The sequence below is a fragment of the Triplophysa dalaica genome, chromosome 19 (assembly GCF_015846415.1).
Source record: "Triplophysa dalaica isolate WHDGS20190420 chromosome 19, ASM1584641v1, whole genome shotgun sequence".
Taxonomy (NCBI): Eukaryota; Metazoa; Chordata; class Actinopteri; order Cypriniformes; family Nemacheilidae; genus Triplophysa; species Triplophysa dalaica.
In genome coordinates, this window is record NC_079560.1 from 20,394,369 (window position 1) to 20,413,992 (window position 19,624).

At 41.5% G+C, this 19,624-nt stretch overlaps 2 protein-coding genes across 9 annotated transcripts in view; both read left to right on the top strand.

Annotated features, from left to right (window-relative positions):
- Positions 1–4,220: 4,220 nt before the first annotated feature.
- Positions 4,221–16,452, top strand: LOC130407523 (uncharacterized). Of its 8 annotated transcripts, XR_008904659.1 has the most exons (11): positions 4,228–5,047; positions 6,084–6,191; positions 7,256–7,423; positions 9,947–10,502; positions 10,607–10,738; positions 10,838–11,117; positions 14,351–14,442; positions 14,545–15,021; positions 15,510–15,671; positions 15,840–15,893; positions 16,028–16,384. XR_008904659.1 is itself a non-coding variant. In XM_056730462.1 (4 exons), the coding sequence occupies exons 2-4, from the start codon at positions 6,189–6,191 to the stop codon at positions 10,434–10,436; spliced, it is 657 nt and encodes a 218-aa protein (XP_056586440.1). In that variant the 5' UTR covers positions 4,221–5,047; positions 6,084–6,188; the 3' UTR covers positions 10,437–10,502. The 8 variants fall into 8 exon arrangements, 1 of the variants encoding a protein (XP_056586440.1); XR_008904655.1 differs by having other exon boundaries at positions 4,227–5,047; positions 14,545–14,715; positions 14,844–15,021; positions 15,510–16,384; XR_008904656.1 differs by having other exon boundaries at positions 4,227–5,047; positions 14,545–14,715; positions 14,857–15,021; positions 15,510–16,384.
- Positions 16,453–18,364: 1,912 nt separating this feature from the next.
- LOC130407522 (tetra-peptide repeat homeobox protein 1-like) overlaps positions 18,365–19,624 on the top strand; it is a 9,930-nt gene continuing 8,670 nt past the window's right edge. The window contains exons 1-2 of the mRNA XM_056730461.1: positions 18,365–18,495; positions 18,878–18,935. The gene's annotated coding sequence lies outside the window, so the exon portion shown is untranslated. The remainder of the gene's footprint in view (positions 18,496–18,877; positions 18,936–19,624) is intronic.

Consider the following 19,624-nt stretch of genomic DNA (forward strand, 5'->3'; position numbering starts at 1 on the left):
AGTAAAATGCGTGGAGCACCTTTTAACACAATACCCAGATATTCGAAAGACAAATAATTCCCAAATGATTTTTGCTTACATTGATAGATATCTTTAAAAAGAGCAGCTAGACCCCCACCTCTCTTAACAGCTCTGCAAACACTCATAAAAGTAAAGTTAGGGGGGGCTGCTTCATTTAGGATTGTTGCACTGCAGCTGTCTTCTAGCCAGGTTTCATTCAGAAGCATAAAATCCAGATTGTTTGTGGTTATTAAGTCGTTGACTAGAAGTGATTTATTTTTAAGTGAGCGGATGTTAAGGAGTGCTAACTTAACAGTCTTACTTATCCCCACAGCAATATTAGTTCGACGTGTAATAGGCACCAGATTAGTTAGGTTTGCAGTACGGCTATTGAAGGCCTTAGACTTTCTATCTTGTAATAGAACAGCAATAGAGGAAGATGCAGGCACACTGGGTTCCCGCTTGTTCTGTAAACATTTGAGAAAGTTACTGTTATCAAAACGGGGACCCGACACACATCACTGAGAGCTGGTATCAGTTGTTTTCGGTTCACCTCGAGCAGATGAAGGAAGGTGTGGGGCCTGGCGTTGTGGCAGAGACCGAAGAATTCTCACAGGAGCGGTAGGGCGAGCTGGGCCCGCAAGCTTTGCTGCAGGCTTCGAAGTCGGTGGTAATGGAGCCTGTCTTTTTTTGGTTGTTATCTGGGGGCTTGCAGCAAAAGAGTGGGATAGTCTGGTTCCAGCATACACCAGTTCTTCCATTTTCTGTGAGAAGCACAGAAGGGGCGAGGCTGGAGAGAGGGAAAAGGTGTCTGGTGAAAGGTCCCGTTGCTCTGCTGTTATCGGAGGTTGTGATATGCTGTCCTGGCTTCCCTGGCTGTTTTCCAGGAAGTCGTCCTTGGGTGCTGAATCTTCAAGCAGTTCTGATATGTCTGTCTGTGATGAGCTCTGTGGGCAGGGCTCAGCTGAGATTGTGTCCGTGAGCAGAGGTTGTTGTGGTGGAGTGGTGTTATCATGTCCATTTTGCTGCTGATCTGAAGTCCCATGGTCATTCATACTGTGTCCAGATGTGTGTGTGCCGTTCAGATTGAGTGGATTGGCACAAACTGCAGAAGGATGATTGAGGGAGAAGTAAATATTATCCTTTAACACTATTGAACCAAGTTTGTTTGGGTGATGCCCATCCCGATGAAAGAGTTGTCTCTGACTCCAGAAAAGATTGAAATTGTCAATGAAGTTCACTCCTTTTATATTGCAGGTTTTTTGCAGCCACGTATTTAGCCCAAGTAACCGTTAAAACCTGTTTGTTCCTCTTGCTGGGAGAGGTCCACTGATGAATGTTTGAACTTTCAGTCTTTCAAGTGTTTCAAAAAGTTCATTGAAATCCTTCTTAAGGAGTTCTGACTGCTCTTTATGAATATCATTCTTCCCCACATGAATGATGAGTTGATTTGTAGTCTTATGTTTCATCAGAATATTCTGAAGTTCCCTGTTAACATCAGAAGTTGTTGCTTGTGGAAGGCAGCACGTAGTTGTATCCCTGCCGCTAATGTTTCTGATTATGGAGTCCCCCACTATCAGAGTCCTGGGCTCTGCTGCTCTCTGAGCGGAGTGCCGGTGTCTGCTCAACCTTGAGCGCCAGTTAGCATCAGTGTTAGCTACTGGCCCATTCAGTCTGTGTTCGATCACGTTTGGGGATTCCTCATTTACATTCATTAGCACTTCAAATCTGTTCTCAAGATGTATAGGCGGTGGTAGGAGACAAGTGTTTGCAATCCTTGTCAGAGCTGTATCTGGGGTAGAGGATGCTACTGCAGTAATATGTGATGCTCGTGACAGTCTGATGTCTCGAGTGCCTTTGGGTCTCGCTCCCTGTTTGTGCCATCGATTAGTAAGTCGATCGGCTTGTTTCTCTACCTGTCGAGGAGCACTAGTTTCATGGGACTCACCGGTATGCTGAGGGTGTCCATGACGAAGCTCCGTTGTGTGCTCCGTCTGGTTTGGTGGTCTCGTAAGTAACTTTGTTTCAAGAACTGCAATCCTTTGTAAAAGTCTGTGGCAGTTTGTGCAGCAAGTAGATTCCAGAAGAGGCATTTTCTCTTATCCTTTGGGCAGTTGTGTTTTCCTTTCCCGGAATGTAAGCTGGTCGGGTAAAAGAATTCTCAGTGTTTGTAGTAATCCAAACTTTGTTGTATGAGGACTGTGCTGATTTGCTAAAGTTAAAATTAGGTGATAAAAGGAAATAAAATAAAAGAAGAAATAGGGGATAAAATGTCAAAGCGATAGAGCAAAGCACGGAGCAGTAAGCGTGAGCGTCCGAACAGTAGCTGAGCAGGAAGCGATCAATAAACAAACTACAGTTAGTTCAGAATGCAGCTGCCAGAGTTCTTACTAGGTCAAGAAAATACGATCACATAACCCCAGTTTTATCATCGCTTCACTGGCTACCCATTAAGTATCGTATTGATTTTAAAATTATTTTAATTACTTACAAAGCCCTGAACGGTTTAGCACCTACTTACTTAACCGAGCTTTTATCACGTTACAACCCATCACGCTCTCTAAGATCTCAAAACTTAGGACTTTTGATAACACCTAGAATAACAAAATCCACCAGAGGTGGACGAGCTTTCTCATACGTAGCACCTAAACTCTGGAATAGCCTTCCTGATACTATTCGAGGGTCAGACACACTCTCCCAATTTAAATCTAGATTAAAGACACATCTTTTCAGCCAAGCTTTCACTTAATGCATAGTTAATGAACAGCAGCTACGCTAATTATTCTCTTTATTCTCTTTCCGCCTCTGCCTCGGGATGCCCATCCCGAGGTAGGAAGAAGTTCCACCATGTCCAGGCGACCGACAGATGCCCATCCCCAATTTGAGATTACACCAGATACAGCTGCAGACTGACTGACCATCCCAGCTCCATCTAAGGCAATTCCACCATCAGCCAAGAGAAATATGACCATCAGACCATCCCAGCTCAGACCACTACATCCCCAACCAAGAGCAAAAACGGATTATTTGTCTTATTAATGCTGAAGTTACAATATTTGGTATTAAATGCTAAACTAAAATCACATGTCAGCAGTTTGAGTGCAGCTATGACACGTCAGAGGGGATCTGGCCCTCCCGGTTGAGCCTGGTTTCTCCAGAGGTTTTTTTCTCCATTAATCAATCATTGGAGTTTGGGTTCCTCACCACAGCAGGGCAGTGTTGGCCTGCTCACCGGGAGACTGCATTCATTCATTTGTTTATTTATTTAGAAATTAGATGTTATTTATTAGAATGAACTTACTCGTTGTATAAATACCATGCACTGTGCTGTGTTTTCACTTTTCTTTTTTCCTGTTTGCCCCTGTAAAGCTGCTTTGAAACAATACACATTGTGAAACTTGAATTGAATTTACATATAAATTACATGTAAAATGAAAACACTAATTATAAGGGACATAACATTGTCTTCTCTTCATAATGATTTTCATTGAATAGCATATGAATATAATGAGATTGAATTGAAGAATGGACATAAATATTCAACTGATAAATAGACAGTTTATTTATGTGAAAAATCGAATGCATGTATCAGTATTCACAGAAAAAGTTTCAGATTAATTCATACATTGTTGCAAAAGAAGACGTGAGGAAAAGGCCACATTGACACATAGTTACACAAATAACTGAGGCAATAAGTCATACATTTCGTAGGGCAACAGTTTATAATATAATAAGACAATATTTACAATAAGGCAAGCCAAAACATAAACAGCATGACTCTTAAATTATAAAAACATCATTTGCATGGCCCAATAGTTTTCATTTATTCATATTACATTAAAGGACATGAAACTTAATAATATGCATTGATGATGTTGTAGTAGCTCGGAATGACTGGGAGTGCATTTAACATCTGGAAACAAAGAATAACAATAATAATAATAACACGTGACAATTTGTAGACAGCCGACCAATCATGTACAACTCCAAATGCACTTCTATACAGCGCATCGTGGTAAGCACGTAGAAGTGTAATAATAGATGTGAAACCAACGTCACAACATCAATGTTTTTGCTGGGCATGAGCACTGGGTTATGTTTCAATCCTGATAATCCAAAACATGAAGACACGAAAGTTGTAATTCTTCGCTTTTTATTTCAGCCATCAGCGAGCCAACATAGCCAGGCATTACATAATCACCAACAGGTGCCACACACATTGCATTCTCACTCGGTCCCTTTTATTGGCCACAAGATCTGGACTACAGCGCCATCTCTTGACCATTTCAGAACACAACACACTGAACGCCCGATGATCGCCTGGAGCTCGCTCTCCGAAAGCGTCTGAGCAAATGTTCAAATCTTTATTAAGCGAGCGCATATTTGAACTAAAAACAGATACATTCTCGCATGAACAACTCTTAAAGCTACATTTCAAGACCAAATAACAGTATTGTGTGCCTTTTACTGCGCTACGCATGAAACACAGCTGTCATATATGGACTAGATTTGTCTTAATTACTTCAGCAGACATTCCCCGCTTCCTTAATTGAATGTTTTTCAAATATATTTATGCTAACTTAAAATAAGACGTCTTCGTCTCAGTATCGCTGCGGAGATGGGCACTAGATGGCGCCATTGGTCATACAACTTTGTCTACTAAACTCATTTCAGACATTTAAGCATCCGCCTTCAGATCAGAAGTTTTTTGAAATAATGAGAAACGTTTCACTCAAGTGTCCAAACACTTTTGACCGGTGCTATTCTTATTAGGCTTGTTCGAGTTGACCCACACTAGCCTGCCACCGACTGGCGAGATCAGCCGATTGCTGGCGAGACAAGAGCCGTCACATCGGACACTTCCTGCTTCCCATAGGGAGCTGAACCTACAGCAGACCACGTGATATTCATCGGCGCTCGCTCTCCATTGTGAGGCTGGGGACGGGAGCCAATCGCGTCGCGGAATGAGAATGGACACGGCCACTCAGCGCGATCACACCCTTTGAGAGATTGGATGACGAGCGCAGGTAGCGGATAAATCAGCAAAGTAAGTCATAAAGCTCATTTTTCTTCTTCTGTTAATGACAGGCTTAATTAGTCATGCATTCGTCATGTTTTGTCGAGTTTCTCCCTTCACTGCGATTACACCCGTTGTCAAATTGAAGGACGATGATTTCGCTCAATCCACCGTATTTTCGGTTTTGTGTTTATAAACTGTGCTCGTGTTATCACAACTAGCCCATAATCTTACATATTATTCATAATATAATCATTTCAATTCAAGTTCGTTTTGACTGAATAGAACTACAGTTGTAAAATAGGTAGACCTTACGAAAATTGACCATGGTTTTACTACTGTAAGCGTTTGTTAAGCATGTTCTTTTGCAGATGTATTACCTTTTATCATGAAACAACATAATCACAGTTTCACCACATATATCATGGTTAAGCTATGGATAGATTAACAAAACCACATTTCATTTGTGCTTGCCCTTGTTCAACTGTTTTTCCCTTTATATGTATAAAACATGGTTAAATCAAGGCATGCCATAATTTAGTAAGCTTGAGGTTTTGATTGAAATGAAACTTTTCTGTATAGTTGAAGAAATGAATACTAGTACTTAGTGTATACATCCAATACTTGCAAAAATCAACTTCTTTGGATGACCACTAAACCAAAGAGCCACAAGGCTATGGGAGATGGCGAATGGATGACCAGGTTGAGGGGGTTTGCCAGCTCTGGGGTCTGGCCTTCTGGAGGAGGCAATAGACCAGCCCCAAGGCAGCAGAAATGCCATGACCTCTATCAGAAGGAAAAGCAAATTGACCTGTATGTACATAGCGTCGAGTATGCAGGTCACCTTACTGTGGTGCAGACAATATAAATAGATATTGTTACTTATCTTTTCAGATTGATAAATGCCCCTTGCAGGCCTCTTTGGAGAGTCTAAGCACTGCAATTGTGGATTCCACACCACTAAGGCGATCTAATTGAAAATGACATTCAACGTTATATCACATGTCTGTAAAAAATGACGTTATGCTGTTCCACTATATCTAAAGCCTTTTTGCCGTTGTTTTAGCAGCCTGCCCCTGCCGCTCAGTCTCCTGCTGAACCTCCACAGTCTGGGTCTTCAGAAACGGCTCCTGCCCCACGATCATTCCTGAGGCCTCCTCCAAGTTTGTCAATGGTGAATATATTCTCTCTAGTTAATGTGTTTAGTGTTTGTTCGATAGGATATACAGCCCGCCAAGTTCAAAATGATTCTAGCATACTTTGGCAAACTGATCAGTCAGACACACACACACACACACACACACATTGTTTGATTTTGTATTAGTGAGGACATTACATAGAATTTAAATTGATTGTATATCAGGTTAAAGTGAATTTGGTCATCATTTACTTAGCGCCTTGTCATTTCAAACCTTTTTGACCTTCTTTTCTCTGCAGAACACAAATTAAGATATTTTGAAGAATGTTGTTAATCGAACATCGACAGCACCTATTTACCTCCATTGTGGTTTTGTAGGAATGGGTGCCAGCGCTGTTCGGTTATCAACTTTCTTCAAAATATCTTCTGCAGAAGAAAGAAAGTCATACAGGTTTGAAATGACAAGAGGGTGAGTAAATGATGACACAATTTTCATTTTTGGGCGAACTATCACTTGAATGATATTTTCTATGACAAACCCATGACATAAACCTACCCATCATAGGAACGTGCAAAACACTAGATTTGTAAACCTTTTTTCATAATAATTTAAATGAAGACATTGTCCTTCACAGGTATAGACGATCCTCTTTGACATCTTATCAAAATAATCATTATTGTATTTTTAATCATTGACTCTAAGAAGTGGTAAGGTTAGACTTTTAATTTATATGGTCATACCATAAATGTATGAAAATCATGTATAACGTTTCCAGTTATTTTCATATATTTTTCTCATGCCTTTTGTGAGGCATTTTTTCTAAAAGAATTTTGAAAATCAACATTTAGAGAATCAAATCAAACACACAAACTTTGTGACTTAAAAAGCAAATAACAATTACAATTTGAGAACTTAATCATACATTGAAATTGTTGGGGTAAATTAAAAACATTAAATCTTTACTCAAATTTGCACATAACAGGAGAGTTAAACAAGTACACACACACACACACAGTAGGCTATACACTCAAATGTTGTATGTAACTCACATCATGTTGCATAATGACATTCATTTTCTTTTTCTTTACAATTCACAAAGTCACACTTTGGCGGCTCCCAGTTGGCTTCACTGAAGCCCAATTTAGTAGATCGGAAGCCCTCTCCTTCTTCATCCTCTTTGAGGCTCCCCACCCCATCTCCTTCATCTGTGAGGACCGCCACCCTCTCTCCATCCTCTTTGAGGAGCCACAGTCCTGGTTCATCCTCTGTGAGTATAACAACACCAATGTATTATACAGGCTGTTGTGTATATTAGTATATTAGGTGTATATCACCTGTGGAAGGAGAGGCTGCTGTCTGTGTATGGCAGGAACATCCTCTCCTAAATTGATCAAATGAAGGCCAGCATCACAGTCATCTTTGGTAATATCTTAAAGATGGATTCCACCAAGCAGGTAATAAACAGTCAGACTATGTTATACACCAAGATGTTCTCAAATACTAACACACTGTAAGACCCTACCAGTCGTTTCTAACACTGTTGCCAGCTAGTTATTGTAGCTCTTATTGAGGTTTAAACGTTGAATTGTTGTTAGTCATTATTAGTGTTTGTTTTAGTTGAGCTGTTGAATCGTATTATTAATGTGAATCTTCCTGAACGTGTGTTCTAAACAATGTTACTTTATGGTGGAAGATTGTTGCGAAGTGGTGTGTCTCAAATGAACGATGTGCTTCAGCTTTAGTCGTTTACAAAAAGTGCTGATCTGATAAATACACAAAAATTCAACTATTGCACTAGCAGTATACACCGAGACATCAGCAATCCACACTTGAATCTCGACAATGGTGACAATCAACTAAACCGCTTCATGCTGCAATGCTTGCTGTGCGCATAGTTCAAAACTTATCCAATGATTGTTTTCCACCAATAATGAGGTTTGTTGGTCGAGTGTATAAGTGTGCCTCAATGGCCAATAACTCATATTACAGAGAGCTTTCCATCAGCTGGAACCATAAATGTTAAATTATGATTTAAATCAGATGCAATTTCAGCTATGAGGCAAACATATATAAATTGAACAGCTTTTCAATATGATTGAATAAGTGTACGTTACAAAACACTAATGCAGTTACTGAAAAATATGAATCAAATAGCAATTCAAAAGAAGGTCAAGGTTCAAGAGTCAAACCAAAGCACACACTGATCACCAGCATGGATACTTCAACCAACAATGGAAATTCTGTGTTCATTTGCTCACCTTCAAGAGTCTGCATACATTTCTTTGTTCTGATGAATACAGAGAAAGATATTTGGAAGAATGCTTATAAGAAAACAGATCTCAACACCCATTGACTACCATAGAAAAACATGTTTTTCCAAAGAAGACGACATTTTGAAGATGTAGGACAGCAAACAGTTCTGTCACTTATGACTACTATTGTATTTTCATATTATGGGAGTCAATCGGAGGCTAAATCTGTCTGGTTATACAGTAAGCATTATTCCAAATATCTTTCACTGTGTTCATCACAACAAATACATTCATACAGATTTGGAGCGACTCAAAAGTGAAAATCTTAATGAAACCATTACGCACTAGAGTTTAACCTCTGTTAAATCTCAATAAGAGCTTTTGTAGAAGTATGACAGAAATAAAGTGAAAGTGGTGTCTGTAATAAGTGAAAATGTTAATGGCGCTTGTATGTTATTCTCCTCTGGTGAGATCTTGACAGATTTATGTGTTCATCTGTTACTCACAGTTGAGGTTCATCTAAGACCGTGTGACTTAAGTGAGTTAAAAGATCATTTAATGATGTATCTTCAAACAGTCATTGCAGTAGTTTACTGTAAAGACCTACAGTAACTGGAAGGCAATAGTGTTGCCAATGTATTACTGTTGAAATGGCTGGTAAGGTCTTGCGGATAAACGTTAATATTGTTGTCAGCGGTAACATTACATCATGAATATGTTGTTACTAGTGGTGGGCCGTTAACGCAGTGAGACATTTATAAATGATAAAAAAAATGTCGCCGTTAATCTATTCTCAAAGTTGGGTTGGGAGCTGGGTCTATACTACGCAAGCTATGATGACTTTCACCTTGATATTTTAGCGCGGATGTATACCTAGCTTACTTGCACTGTAGGGGCGAGAACGAGATTTTTCAACTCGCGTGATTCGCGCCACCTCATCATCTCATAACCAGGGCTTCATTCACGTCATTCGCGCCACCTCATCATCTCATAACCAGGGCTTCATTCACGTCATTCGCGCCACCTCATCATCTCATAACCAGGGCTTCATTCGCGCGATTCGCGCAGCAAGTAGGTCTATTGGCTCTTTGCATTAACATATAAATCACTGCCGCTTGACGCGCCATTCGCGTTTGGTCTGAACACAACATAACGTTACTGTGAAATTACCGCATCAAACGTGACGTGCTAACATGGATGCAGCTATGAAGCCGCCGGGTTTGATTCAGGGAATATTAATTTTTAAGAAGCTTCCCAATAGAAACATTGACAAGACTAAGGTTGTTTGCACCTTGTGCAATGCGGAATTGGTTTAAAAAAAAACTTTCTCTCAACAGGTAGTGGTCTAGCTTTAGTTGAAACCAGTAACTTTGTATTGAGATCTAATGTATTATGGCTCCTGTATGACATATCGCTTGTTGCTCCCTCACTCTTTGTAAGTCGCTTTGGATAAAAGCGTCTGCTAAATGACTAAATGTAAATGAACTGTAGGAGCTCTTCCAGTCTCAAGTACCACCTAAACGCATATCATCCCTTAGCTAGGTTTGGGAAGTGGCCAGACCTCCTCATACGGCTGGACATCTGGCACTTTATAAGGAGGTGGGCTGCACCACCGACACCCATCCCGTCAACCCCACCTTCATGGAAATACTGTCCGCCTTCATCTTTGATGGGGATGGAGGAGACCTCAGCCTGTTGTGGCAGGCAAAAAGACGACAACTGATGCAGGAGGGTGTGCCAGCTATCACTGACCTCCTGGTGGACAGGAGCATCGGTAAGAAAGAGCTCAGCCTTTACTGCTGCAGGAGGACACGCAATGAGGAGGCCACAATACACCCCATCGAGAAGCTGCTGCAGGAGCTGGGTGGGCAAACGGGAGAGACCTTATGGGTGTGCCACTGCTGGATGAGGTGCACATGGAGCACATCTGGCGTGTGCAGAAACGGCATGTCAGGTGCATTCAGGACATTCCAGGAATGCCGCTCTACACTAAAGTCGGCACCACCTCAAAGGCGGGGATCATCCTGACCTGGTATCGCTGAGGGTCCGCATCCCTGGAGTCTTTCCACTACCACTTGAACAGGTTCATTCCAGGTTGGTATCTCGCATAACGTTACATACATTTCGTTTTTAATGATGTATTTATTATTCAGATAGAAAATCATGTCCTTTCCAATTGGTATATTTTTTCTCCATAGGAACTAGTGCAAATGCTCTGAATTTCTAGCTCTACCTCCTGGAAGGCTTGAACAGGTGGAATCAGGATCGGGCGAGTGACCAGCAAGCCAGAGTCCCTTCTCACTGGGGATATGGACGTGTTTACAATTATTGTAATCGTAAACACAGAAGTTGAATTACAATTTGATCTATGTGTTATGGTTTGAATATCATTAGTCATGTATGTGTGTGTTTCTTTTTGTTCTCCTGAGTCTGACCGGACAGCCCCTCGTGGTGGATCCCGACTCGGAGAAGACCGAGAACATGCTTGAGGATGTGGATGAAGGAAGGTACGAAGAAGACGAGGGCTTCGATGAAGACCAAACCTTGGATGTTACTCTATCGAGTCTCTCAGATGAACCAAGCTTCTCTGTTTCCTCCTGCTTTCTGTCCTCCTCTGAGTCTCTCTCCTCCCTAGCTGCTGCCTCCACCACATTGGCTGTTGACTCCATGCCACAGTCATGCACCTCGGCGTCTACTTATGAGTCTGTGGTATGTAAATAACATATTATATACACTGAATCGTTAGGTGCAGCTGCGGTCGTAGCTGTACTTGATCCTGAAGAAAGCACAGCTATTGACTAGAGGTGCTCCGATCAGGATTTTTTGAGCCGATCACCGATCCTCGATCACTGAAAGCTGTATCGGCCGATACCGATCACCGATTATAGGAGCTATTTGAAGCTTTCTCAGTACCAGAAGAGAAAGTGTCAAGAATTATCAAATGAATATTAGTAACATATTTGGTAACACTGAGCATTTATGTATAATGCATTATAAAAAGTTATTAAAGGGTAAAATGCATTATTAATATTCATAATGTGTGTTGTAATGCATTATATGTAGTTGAAAATAATTATAAGCAATTTAATATATGTCGTGTTACAATGAATTGCTTAGTGTTATAATGTATTAACTGTAATAACAATTATCTATTAGACATTACATTGCATTAAAATGTGCATTACAATGCTTGAAAACTACTTTTATAATGCATTAAACATACATGCTTCAAGGAAAGTGTTACCACATATTTCCATAAAACATAGCAGCATGTGACATGAGTCCCAGAAACCCTTTGTCTTCCACAATGTAAAGTGGCCGTGATCAATGCAAATTTATTACATTATTTTATCTGATAATCTGATATTCATAATCTTACTGTCCTTGCAGTAGGGTTGATGCTTTTAAAAATGTCTCTGTTACTGACAGCTGAGGAGAGGTTGTGCTAGACTTAGACTTTTCATTTATTATTCAATGTTTCAGTTGTCGGACATAAAATAACAATCTAATTACAAGCAAATGTTTATGTTCTTATGTCCATTCAATGACAGGTGCCTGTAAAAGGTGTTTTTTACTAACAAGAAAGCTGTGGTTTGGTCATATGTGACCCTGGATCACGAAAGCAGTCTTAAGTAGCACGGGAATATTTTTAGTTAAAGTCAAAAATACATTGTAAGGGTCAAAATGATCGAATTTTCTTTTATTCCAAAAATAAGGATATTAAGTAAAGATCTTGTTCCATGAAGATATTTTGTAAATTTCAATATGCTAAATATATCAAAACTTTATTTTTATGAGTGGATGGCCATTAACAGGGCCTTTTAATAACAACTTCAAAGGCAATTTTCTCAATATTTTGAATATTTTGCACCCTCGCATTCCAGAGTTGTAAACGGGTATATCTCCACCAGATATGATCATAACATGACAATTTATACATCAATGGAAAGCATAATTATCCAGCTTTCAAATGATGTAAAATCTTAATTTTGAAATTTTTTCCCAGAAGACTTCTTTTGTTGTCCCGGTTCACATATATGTGCTGCTTCACTGAACAGAGAAAACGCAGTGAGAGACATTTTTCCACTTACTAAAAGCTATTATTTATACAAAAAGACATTATTTTATGAGGTAAAAACTCTGTAAAAATGGCACCACAGCGCGCCTGTGTGTATGCGGGGACTGATGGATGCATATACAGCTCGAGTCTCTGTTGACCACATGCGCGTTTAGCAAAACTGAGCAGGCATTTGAGAGTTAGCTCATGAATAGGAAACACACGTCCACGTTCTAATGACACGAAATGATGAAAAGGGGAATTAAAAAATCGCCTTTATTGTAGTCCGTCAAAATGACAGATTCCCTTCAGATTTTTCTATCACTGGTAGAAAAATGAATCTTTGGTTGACGCGATCTCTGCATCTGAGTTGCGCTCGAGCTGCTGAACTGCCCGCTGACTCTGCGCGAGGCTAACTTTGAAAACTAGTCGCACTGCTTTACGTGACTAACCCTCAAATGTCTAAAGAGGTTGTTGGTGTAAAAATGTTTTGGGTGCTTCCCGCATCGTGGAATTCGCATAGTACACGTATCAGATTGATAATGCATTGTCTATTTCACACACCTTGTAGAATTGCCAGACCGGTGAAGCCATTTTCATAGCTGCTTTATTTCCGCATCCAAATAATGTTCTTTATAATGCGGATCAAGTACAGTCGCAGAGGATCCGAATAGATCTCAGTGAAACGTGTGCTGACAAACTCTTAAGAGTGTTCTTTTCATTGTTTTCACTCCGTGGTCCGTCTCAACCTCTTTGTTTAGGAGACGCTTTAGTGCTGCGATTAAAGGAATAACGTCCGAAACATGTGCATCAGATGAGCTGATCTCTTTAGTCAGCTGCTCAAAGTGGGCAAGAAGAGAGAGAATGTTCTCTATTAAGACCCACTGGTGTGAAGTGAATGTCGCGGGAACCTCGTGATCTGCGCTATATGCAGCCAAGACTCGCTTTTGCGCAAAGAGGCTTTGCAATATATAAAAAGTGCTGTTCCACCGCGTACTCACGTCTTGCCGGAACCGTTTTCTTGGTGTTGCAAACTGATCTTGCATAGACTGCAAGCGGGAATAGGCCAGCTGAGAATGTTTAAAGTGGCCAACAATTCTTCTGCCTAAAGCCAGTGCGTCTTTTACGCTGCGTTGAGACAACACCCCCGTCTGAGCTCCATATGTCTGTCGTGAAACTGATTGCTGAAATATCTGCTGCAGCTATATGCTCATGAACGTGAGTTGCAACAACATTAAACAGCTCAGGTAAACACACCTCTGAGAAATGTCGTCTGCTCGGCATGACATAACGGGGCTCAATGTGCTCGATCAGCCTACGAAATCCCACATCTTCTACGACAGAGAATGGCTGATCATCTAAGCCAATTAATTCCATAATCTTTTGTGTAATGCCATTTGCCTTGACACCATCATCATGAAACTGCCTTGCCTTTTCAAAAACGTCCTCCACAGATGGAGTGGGTGTGCTTGGAGGCGTTTTCCTTTTCTGTGCCGCGTTCCTCTCATATTCAGCGTATTGATCGGGATGTTTGGATTTCAGGTGATAAATTAAACCCGACGTGGAGAAAGTCTTTGAAATTTCCCCATTACATTTTTTGCTGTCCGTGGGTCTTTCTCAGATATACTGAAATACGTCCACACCGCAGACATGTTGCTTCAGATAAGCACGTGCAGGTCGCGGTTTCTGTTTTCGTCATCACAACATTTCGGCCGTATTGTTTCGGTCATAAAAGTCTTTCGGGCAAAAACCGAAAATGCACTTTTTGGCCATTTTCGGTGGCCGAATATTCGGTGCATCCCTACTATATTGATTAGTGTATATGTGTCTGTGTTTAGTCCAACTTCACGATCCTCAAATTGTTGCTCATCACTGTTTTTTTCAGGCTGTGGATAACTCTGGTGAAAAAATGCTCTCAGAGCAGAGTATCTTGTGAAGCGTAGGAACCAGCTCTCTCTGGTCCTCACACAGCAGCAGGTCAGGAACATTTAGCTTTCTCTACTTTTCCTCTTTGACTTGTCATACATGTTCACCTTTTGCATGTGTTTTGTTCGCTCATCAATACCACCTGCCCATTAGAACCGTCGGCCAGGCACAATTGAAGAGGAAGATAAGAGGATTGTATACTGCCCCTCTGTAGAGGCTGTACCAAAGGAGCAGTGGTTGGAGGAAATAAAAAACTGCCTGTTTCTGTTACCGACGTTCTTCAAAACATCTTTTGTCTTCTGAAGAAGAAAGAAAGTCATACAGGTTTGAATACATCAACATCATTTTGGGGTGAACTATTCCTTTAATAACAACTTAAAGAAAGAGGATTATTCATCTATAACAGTTTTATTCATGTATGTTTTTGTCACGGGGTGACAAATAACCCCCAGAACTATTCGCCAGAGAAGTGTTTCCGCGGGGATACTCCCAGTGTAACACTGTCCCCGGGCCTGTGTGTGTGTCTGTCGCCATGGCAACTAACCGGCAGATTGGCAACAGGTGTGGGGACTTCACTCTGAGTGCCTGATTGAGGCCACGCCAGCATTCTTGAGAGGATAAAACACAAGGGTAAGTGAAGGCTGGGTTGTGTTGCGTCGGGTTGTGCCGTGTTCTGTTCTGTTCTGTTCTGTTCTGTGCTGTCTGTGCTGTGCTGTGCTGTGCTGTGCTGTGCTGTGCTGTGCTGTGCTGTGCTGTGCTGTGCTGTGCTGTGCTGTGCTGTGCTGTGCTGTGCTGTGCTGTGCTGTGCTGTGCTGTGCTGTGCTGTGCTGTGCTGTGCTGTGCTGTGCTGTGCTGTGCTGTGCTGTGCTGTGCTGTGCTGTGCTGTGCTGTGCTGTGCTGTGCTGTGCTGTGCTGTGCTGTGCTGTTCTGTCTGTTCTGTCTGTGCTGTTCTGTGCTGTGCTGTGCTGTGCTGTTCTGTGCTGTGCTGTCCTGTCCTGTCCTGTGCTGTCCGTCCTGTCCTGTCCTGTCCTGTGCTGTCCTGTCCTGTCCTGTCCTGTGCTGTTCCTCCTTCTCCGTTGATCTGGAGTGGTCTCTCCCATCGGGAAATGTGTGTGGAGTATTACAGCTGAAGAGTTATCGTGAAGGAAGAAGAGTGTGGCTTGTGGGACCCAAGGGCAGTGAAAGAGAGTGGAATTCGTCGCCTGGACTGGGAGAGAGTGAAGGATTATCAGGGAAAATTCAAGGAATATCGTCAGCAGTGGGAAAGACGCCAGTGATGAGTATTTGATCCGTTGTTTATATGCACTAAACACTGAAGTGGTATTGAGAGTTCGGATAGTGTGTGGCACGAGTGAATTAGTACACCGAGTGGATTGTTGATCTGACTCTAACTTCTGTCCTCCCTTTGCTGAATGTGACGATATCTGCACCCGCTTTTCTCTGGAGAGAAATTGAACCCTTGCACGGACGAGATTTGATATTGTGGGAGAAGGACCGGAGGGGTGAGTGCTGGCCCGAATGCACGGTGTGCGAGTGAGATGCTGTGCCTGAAGTGACGATTCACACGGTTTGTGTTATGGAGTGAGGTTTATTGTGTGGAGAAGTAATAGTAGTCTGCTGTGCACTCTCCTCCCAGTCTTTCATCCGCTGTCTCCAGGGAAGGGCTTTTTGATACCACAAAGCGCCCGATTTATTACTTCAAGGCAACCCGGCTCTGTCAATTCTGAAGGTTTTACATGCTGTTGAACAGTTAAACCCGGCTGTATCGTTCCAGTGAATAGCTGAAGTGGAGTGTTCCGCTCAAAGTGTCCTCTCCGCCTGGTGGTCTCCACATGTCCCCGCCGAAAGCCTCTGTCCTGGTCAGAAAGGAAGAAGGTATTTCAGCTGGATGTTGCATAGACTGTTGAACAGTTAAATACTGCTACCTTTTTACTGTTGTGGCTCTGACGCCCATCTGCACAGCGTGAAGTATCTGTCCCCTGCCACACCCGTGAGGTCTGTTCACTGCTGTCTGAAGCTTTGATTCTGTCTGTTACAGCGAAAGCCTGCTCAGCTTGTGACCTGAGTTTTTTGCAGCTCTGAAACCCATCGGTGTAGTGTGAAGTACCCGTCCACTATTCGCCACTGAGTCCGGCGTCAGCGCCAGAAGGGACTAAGCTCCGACCACCTGTTCCCTTGGGACACCCACCTGTTTCTTACTCACCACTGTGAGCCCGGCGTCAGCGCCAGAAGGAAGTGAGCCCCGATCCACATACCTACCTAGGACACCCACCGTCCATTACTCACTACCGTGAGTCTGACACCTTTGCCCGACAAGGCTTGCTTTGGATTCCTAGGAAGAGGAAAGAAGAGGATTTTAGATTAGGGTTTTCAAATTACTTTTAAATATAAAATAAAGCTTGTGATTCTTTTATTCCTGTCTCCTGCCTCCTCCTTTGACACGCTCCTCAGGGTGATTCTGGTCTAGGGGTGGGTGTAGTCTGGCTTGACCCACTCCGACCTGTGACATTTTGTAGACAGATAAGAGGGATGAGTGAATCAAGGAATTAAAGAAAGTTTGGCTATGAGTGATTGAAAATAAAAGTTTGGACTTAAATGCTTCTCTCTCTCTCTTCTTTGTTTTGATTTGCTCCAGTACACTTGCAATTGTATAGTCAAAAGTTAGAGGCAAGGCAAGTTCATTTATATGTCACACTTCATACACAGGTGATACATCACACATAGAACCCATAATGCATAAGACATCTTTAAAAAGTCAATGATTTAACATTACAAATACAATTTAAGGATGTAAATGATATAAAAAGGAAATGAAATGTATTGGAAATGTGCATTAAAAAAGAGAGAAACAAAAGATAAAATAAAAGTGCAGTAGGTGTGAACCAGCACAGTGGTCAGGTTGAAAATGAACTGCTAAACAAATGTGTTTTTAATCTGGATTTAAAAGTGGCTACTGTTGGAGCGCATCTGATGTCTTCTGAAAGCAGATTCCAGCTAATAGGTACTATTATTTGTTTTAAGCTTTCAAAAATAAATGGATTGACTAAAAGAAGAGTGAATGAATCCAGGAATTGATAAAAGATTGGCTATGAGGGACATTAGTTGTTACTAATAGGAATAGTCTTAAAAGTGCCCAAACTCTAAAACTGTAAAAAGACCTGTACAAATGTCTAGAATCTGTAATATATATTTTTAACACAATGTTCATTTCAAATTTCAACATTCAAGATCGTATTGGTCACACACATAGGACATTCATGGACCTGAAATTAAAATCGTAATAAGGAATAACACAAATAATGTTAATGTAATGCGTAAAACAGTAACAACGTAAAGTGACAACTTTAAATTCTGCCAACCGTGGGATTGACACCAGTAACGTTATGATCATCTTTACTCCCATTGAAATGCATAGTTAGAAAGAAAACAATGTTCTTACGATAATTTATGAAACGCAAAGAAAAAAAACTTTACTGCTGGTGGACAAAGTCATGAATAAAATCATCCCTTTCTTTTATTTCTTCTTTCCCCTTCTCCACCCTCCTTCACAGTCTTTGCCTGACCTGAGCGGCTGGTCTCGTTTACTCTCGCGATACTTTGTTGGCACGTGTGATCGTAAAACGGCTGCTGCGGCGATCAAAGTCGGACAAAGTGTCTAAACAGACTGCATCGCTGTTTTCAGGCGGCTGCAGATTCTTGCGTCGCCGAATGAAGTCGAACAAGCCTATTTTTTCTCCAGTTATTGCTTGGGCTGACTGTGGAGACTTGCCATTGGCTGTTGTTTTGAATAATCAACGAGGTAGCACTTTGCATGGTCTGTCTTCCATTTTGCCATGTTTTTATTACTCATTTATACATATAATACATATAATGTGTATAATAAACCATTTTCTGACTCGTAAATCTCATCATGAAACTTTAATGAAATTTGTCTGTGTTTACCACCGTTTGAAATACTGTCATTTGGAAGTATAGGTGAGGACGACTCCATATCTAATGCGTGGTCGTGCGGGATGGAGCGCTCTCCATCTCGGAGCATGACGTGATAGAGACATCGGTCTCTATCACAGGGTTAAGACTCTCCTGCTCGGCCACGTTTATCACGTAATGACAGAACACTACATGTCTTCCGCTTCTTGTCTCTCTGCGCAGGCGGCGGGTGACAAGTTTGTCCGTTGCTACGTGACTGTCACGTGATGCATTGAAAGAGCGCGAGAACATAACGACAATTGATAATACTTTTCACATAACTTTTCCTTACATGTCAAGTGATTCACATTTGTTCTGGTCTTAATATTAGTGTATTTTACTATAATTACTTATCATTGTCGTTGCTGAATTATTTACTTTCACTTTATTTTCTAAATCTATATTCATTGAAGCGTAACGCCGCTAGCGTATTAGCGTGTTAGCTTGCCTTCTGTTGACATTGTGGAACATCATCTCCCCCTATTTGTCTTGTGTGCTAACTGTTTCTCTTTTTAAGCGTATATACTAAGACTCATCAAGCAACCTTGCTAAGTTAGGATTGCACTTCATACCCGGTGAGTTATGGCTTCTATTCCTATTGTTGTTACTTGCACCTCATGTCATATGTTTAGTTTAGCCTTCTCTGTCAGCGGCGAGGGTTTTACATGTGATAAATGCAGGGAAGTAGTTAGGCTGACGGAGAAGATCTTACAATTAGAGTCTCGCATCCCATCTTTATTTGAGGATAGTAAGAGTGTAAGGACCGTAGAAAACACTTCGGATGCGAGCAATGTTAACGCACACAGCTCGGTTCCGGTTGAAAATCCCTGCAGCAGGGAAGCTTTGTAACGGTGAGACGGCATAGTCGCAGGACAAAACATCACTCAACCGTTCCGATTAAAGTCTCGAACAGGTTTGCCCGCTCAGTGACGCACCGACTGAGAAACTGCTGAAAGTGCCCTAGTGATCGGTGATTCTATTGTCCGGAACGTTAACATAGCAATAGTGTCTGATTGCGGAGTGCAAGACAGAGGCGTAATTGGTAATGGGCGGAACTTGTAATTGTCCAAATCACACGGAACAACGCGAGATATCAAAAATGAGATGTTGACAAGATCACCTTCTTATTTTATGCTTTAATAGTATGTACTGGTTTTTGACGGAAAAAGTAAATATTTTGGATAGCGGAGCAAGTGTGTGCACTGATACAAACGCGAAACTAAGTCACGACTGTTTCCTTAGGACACTAATCATTAACAAAGAC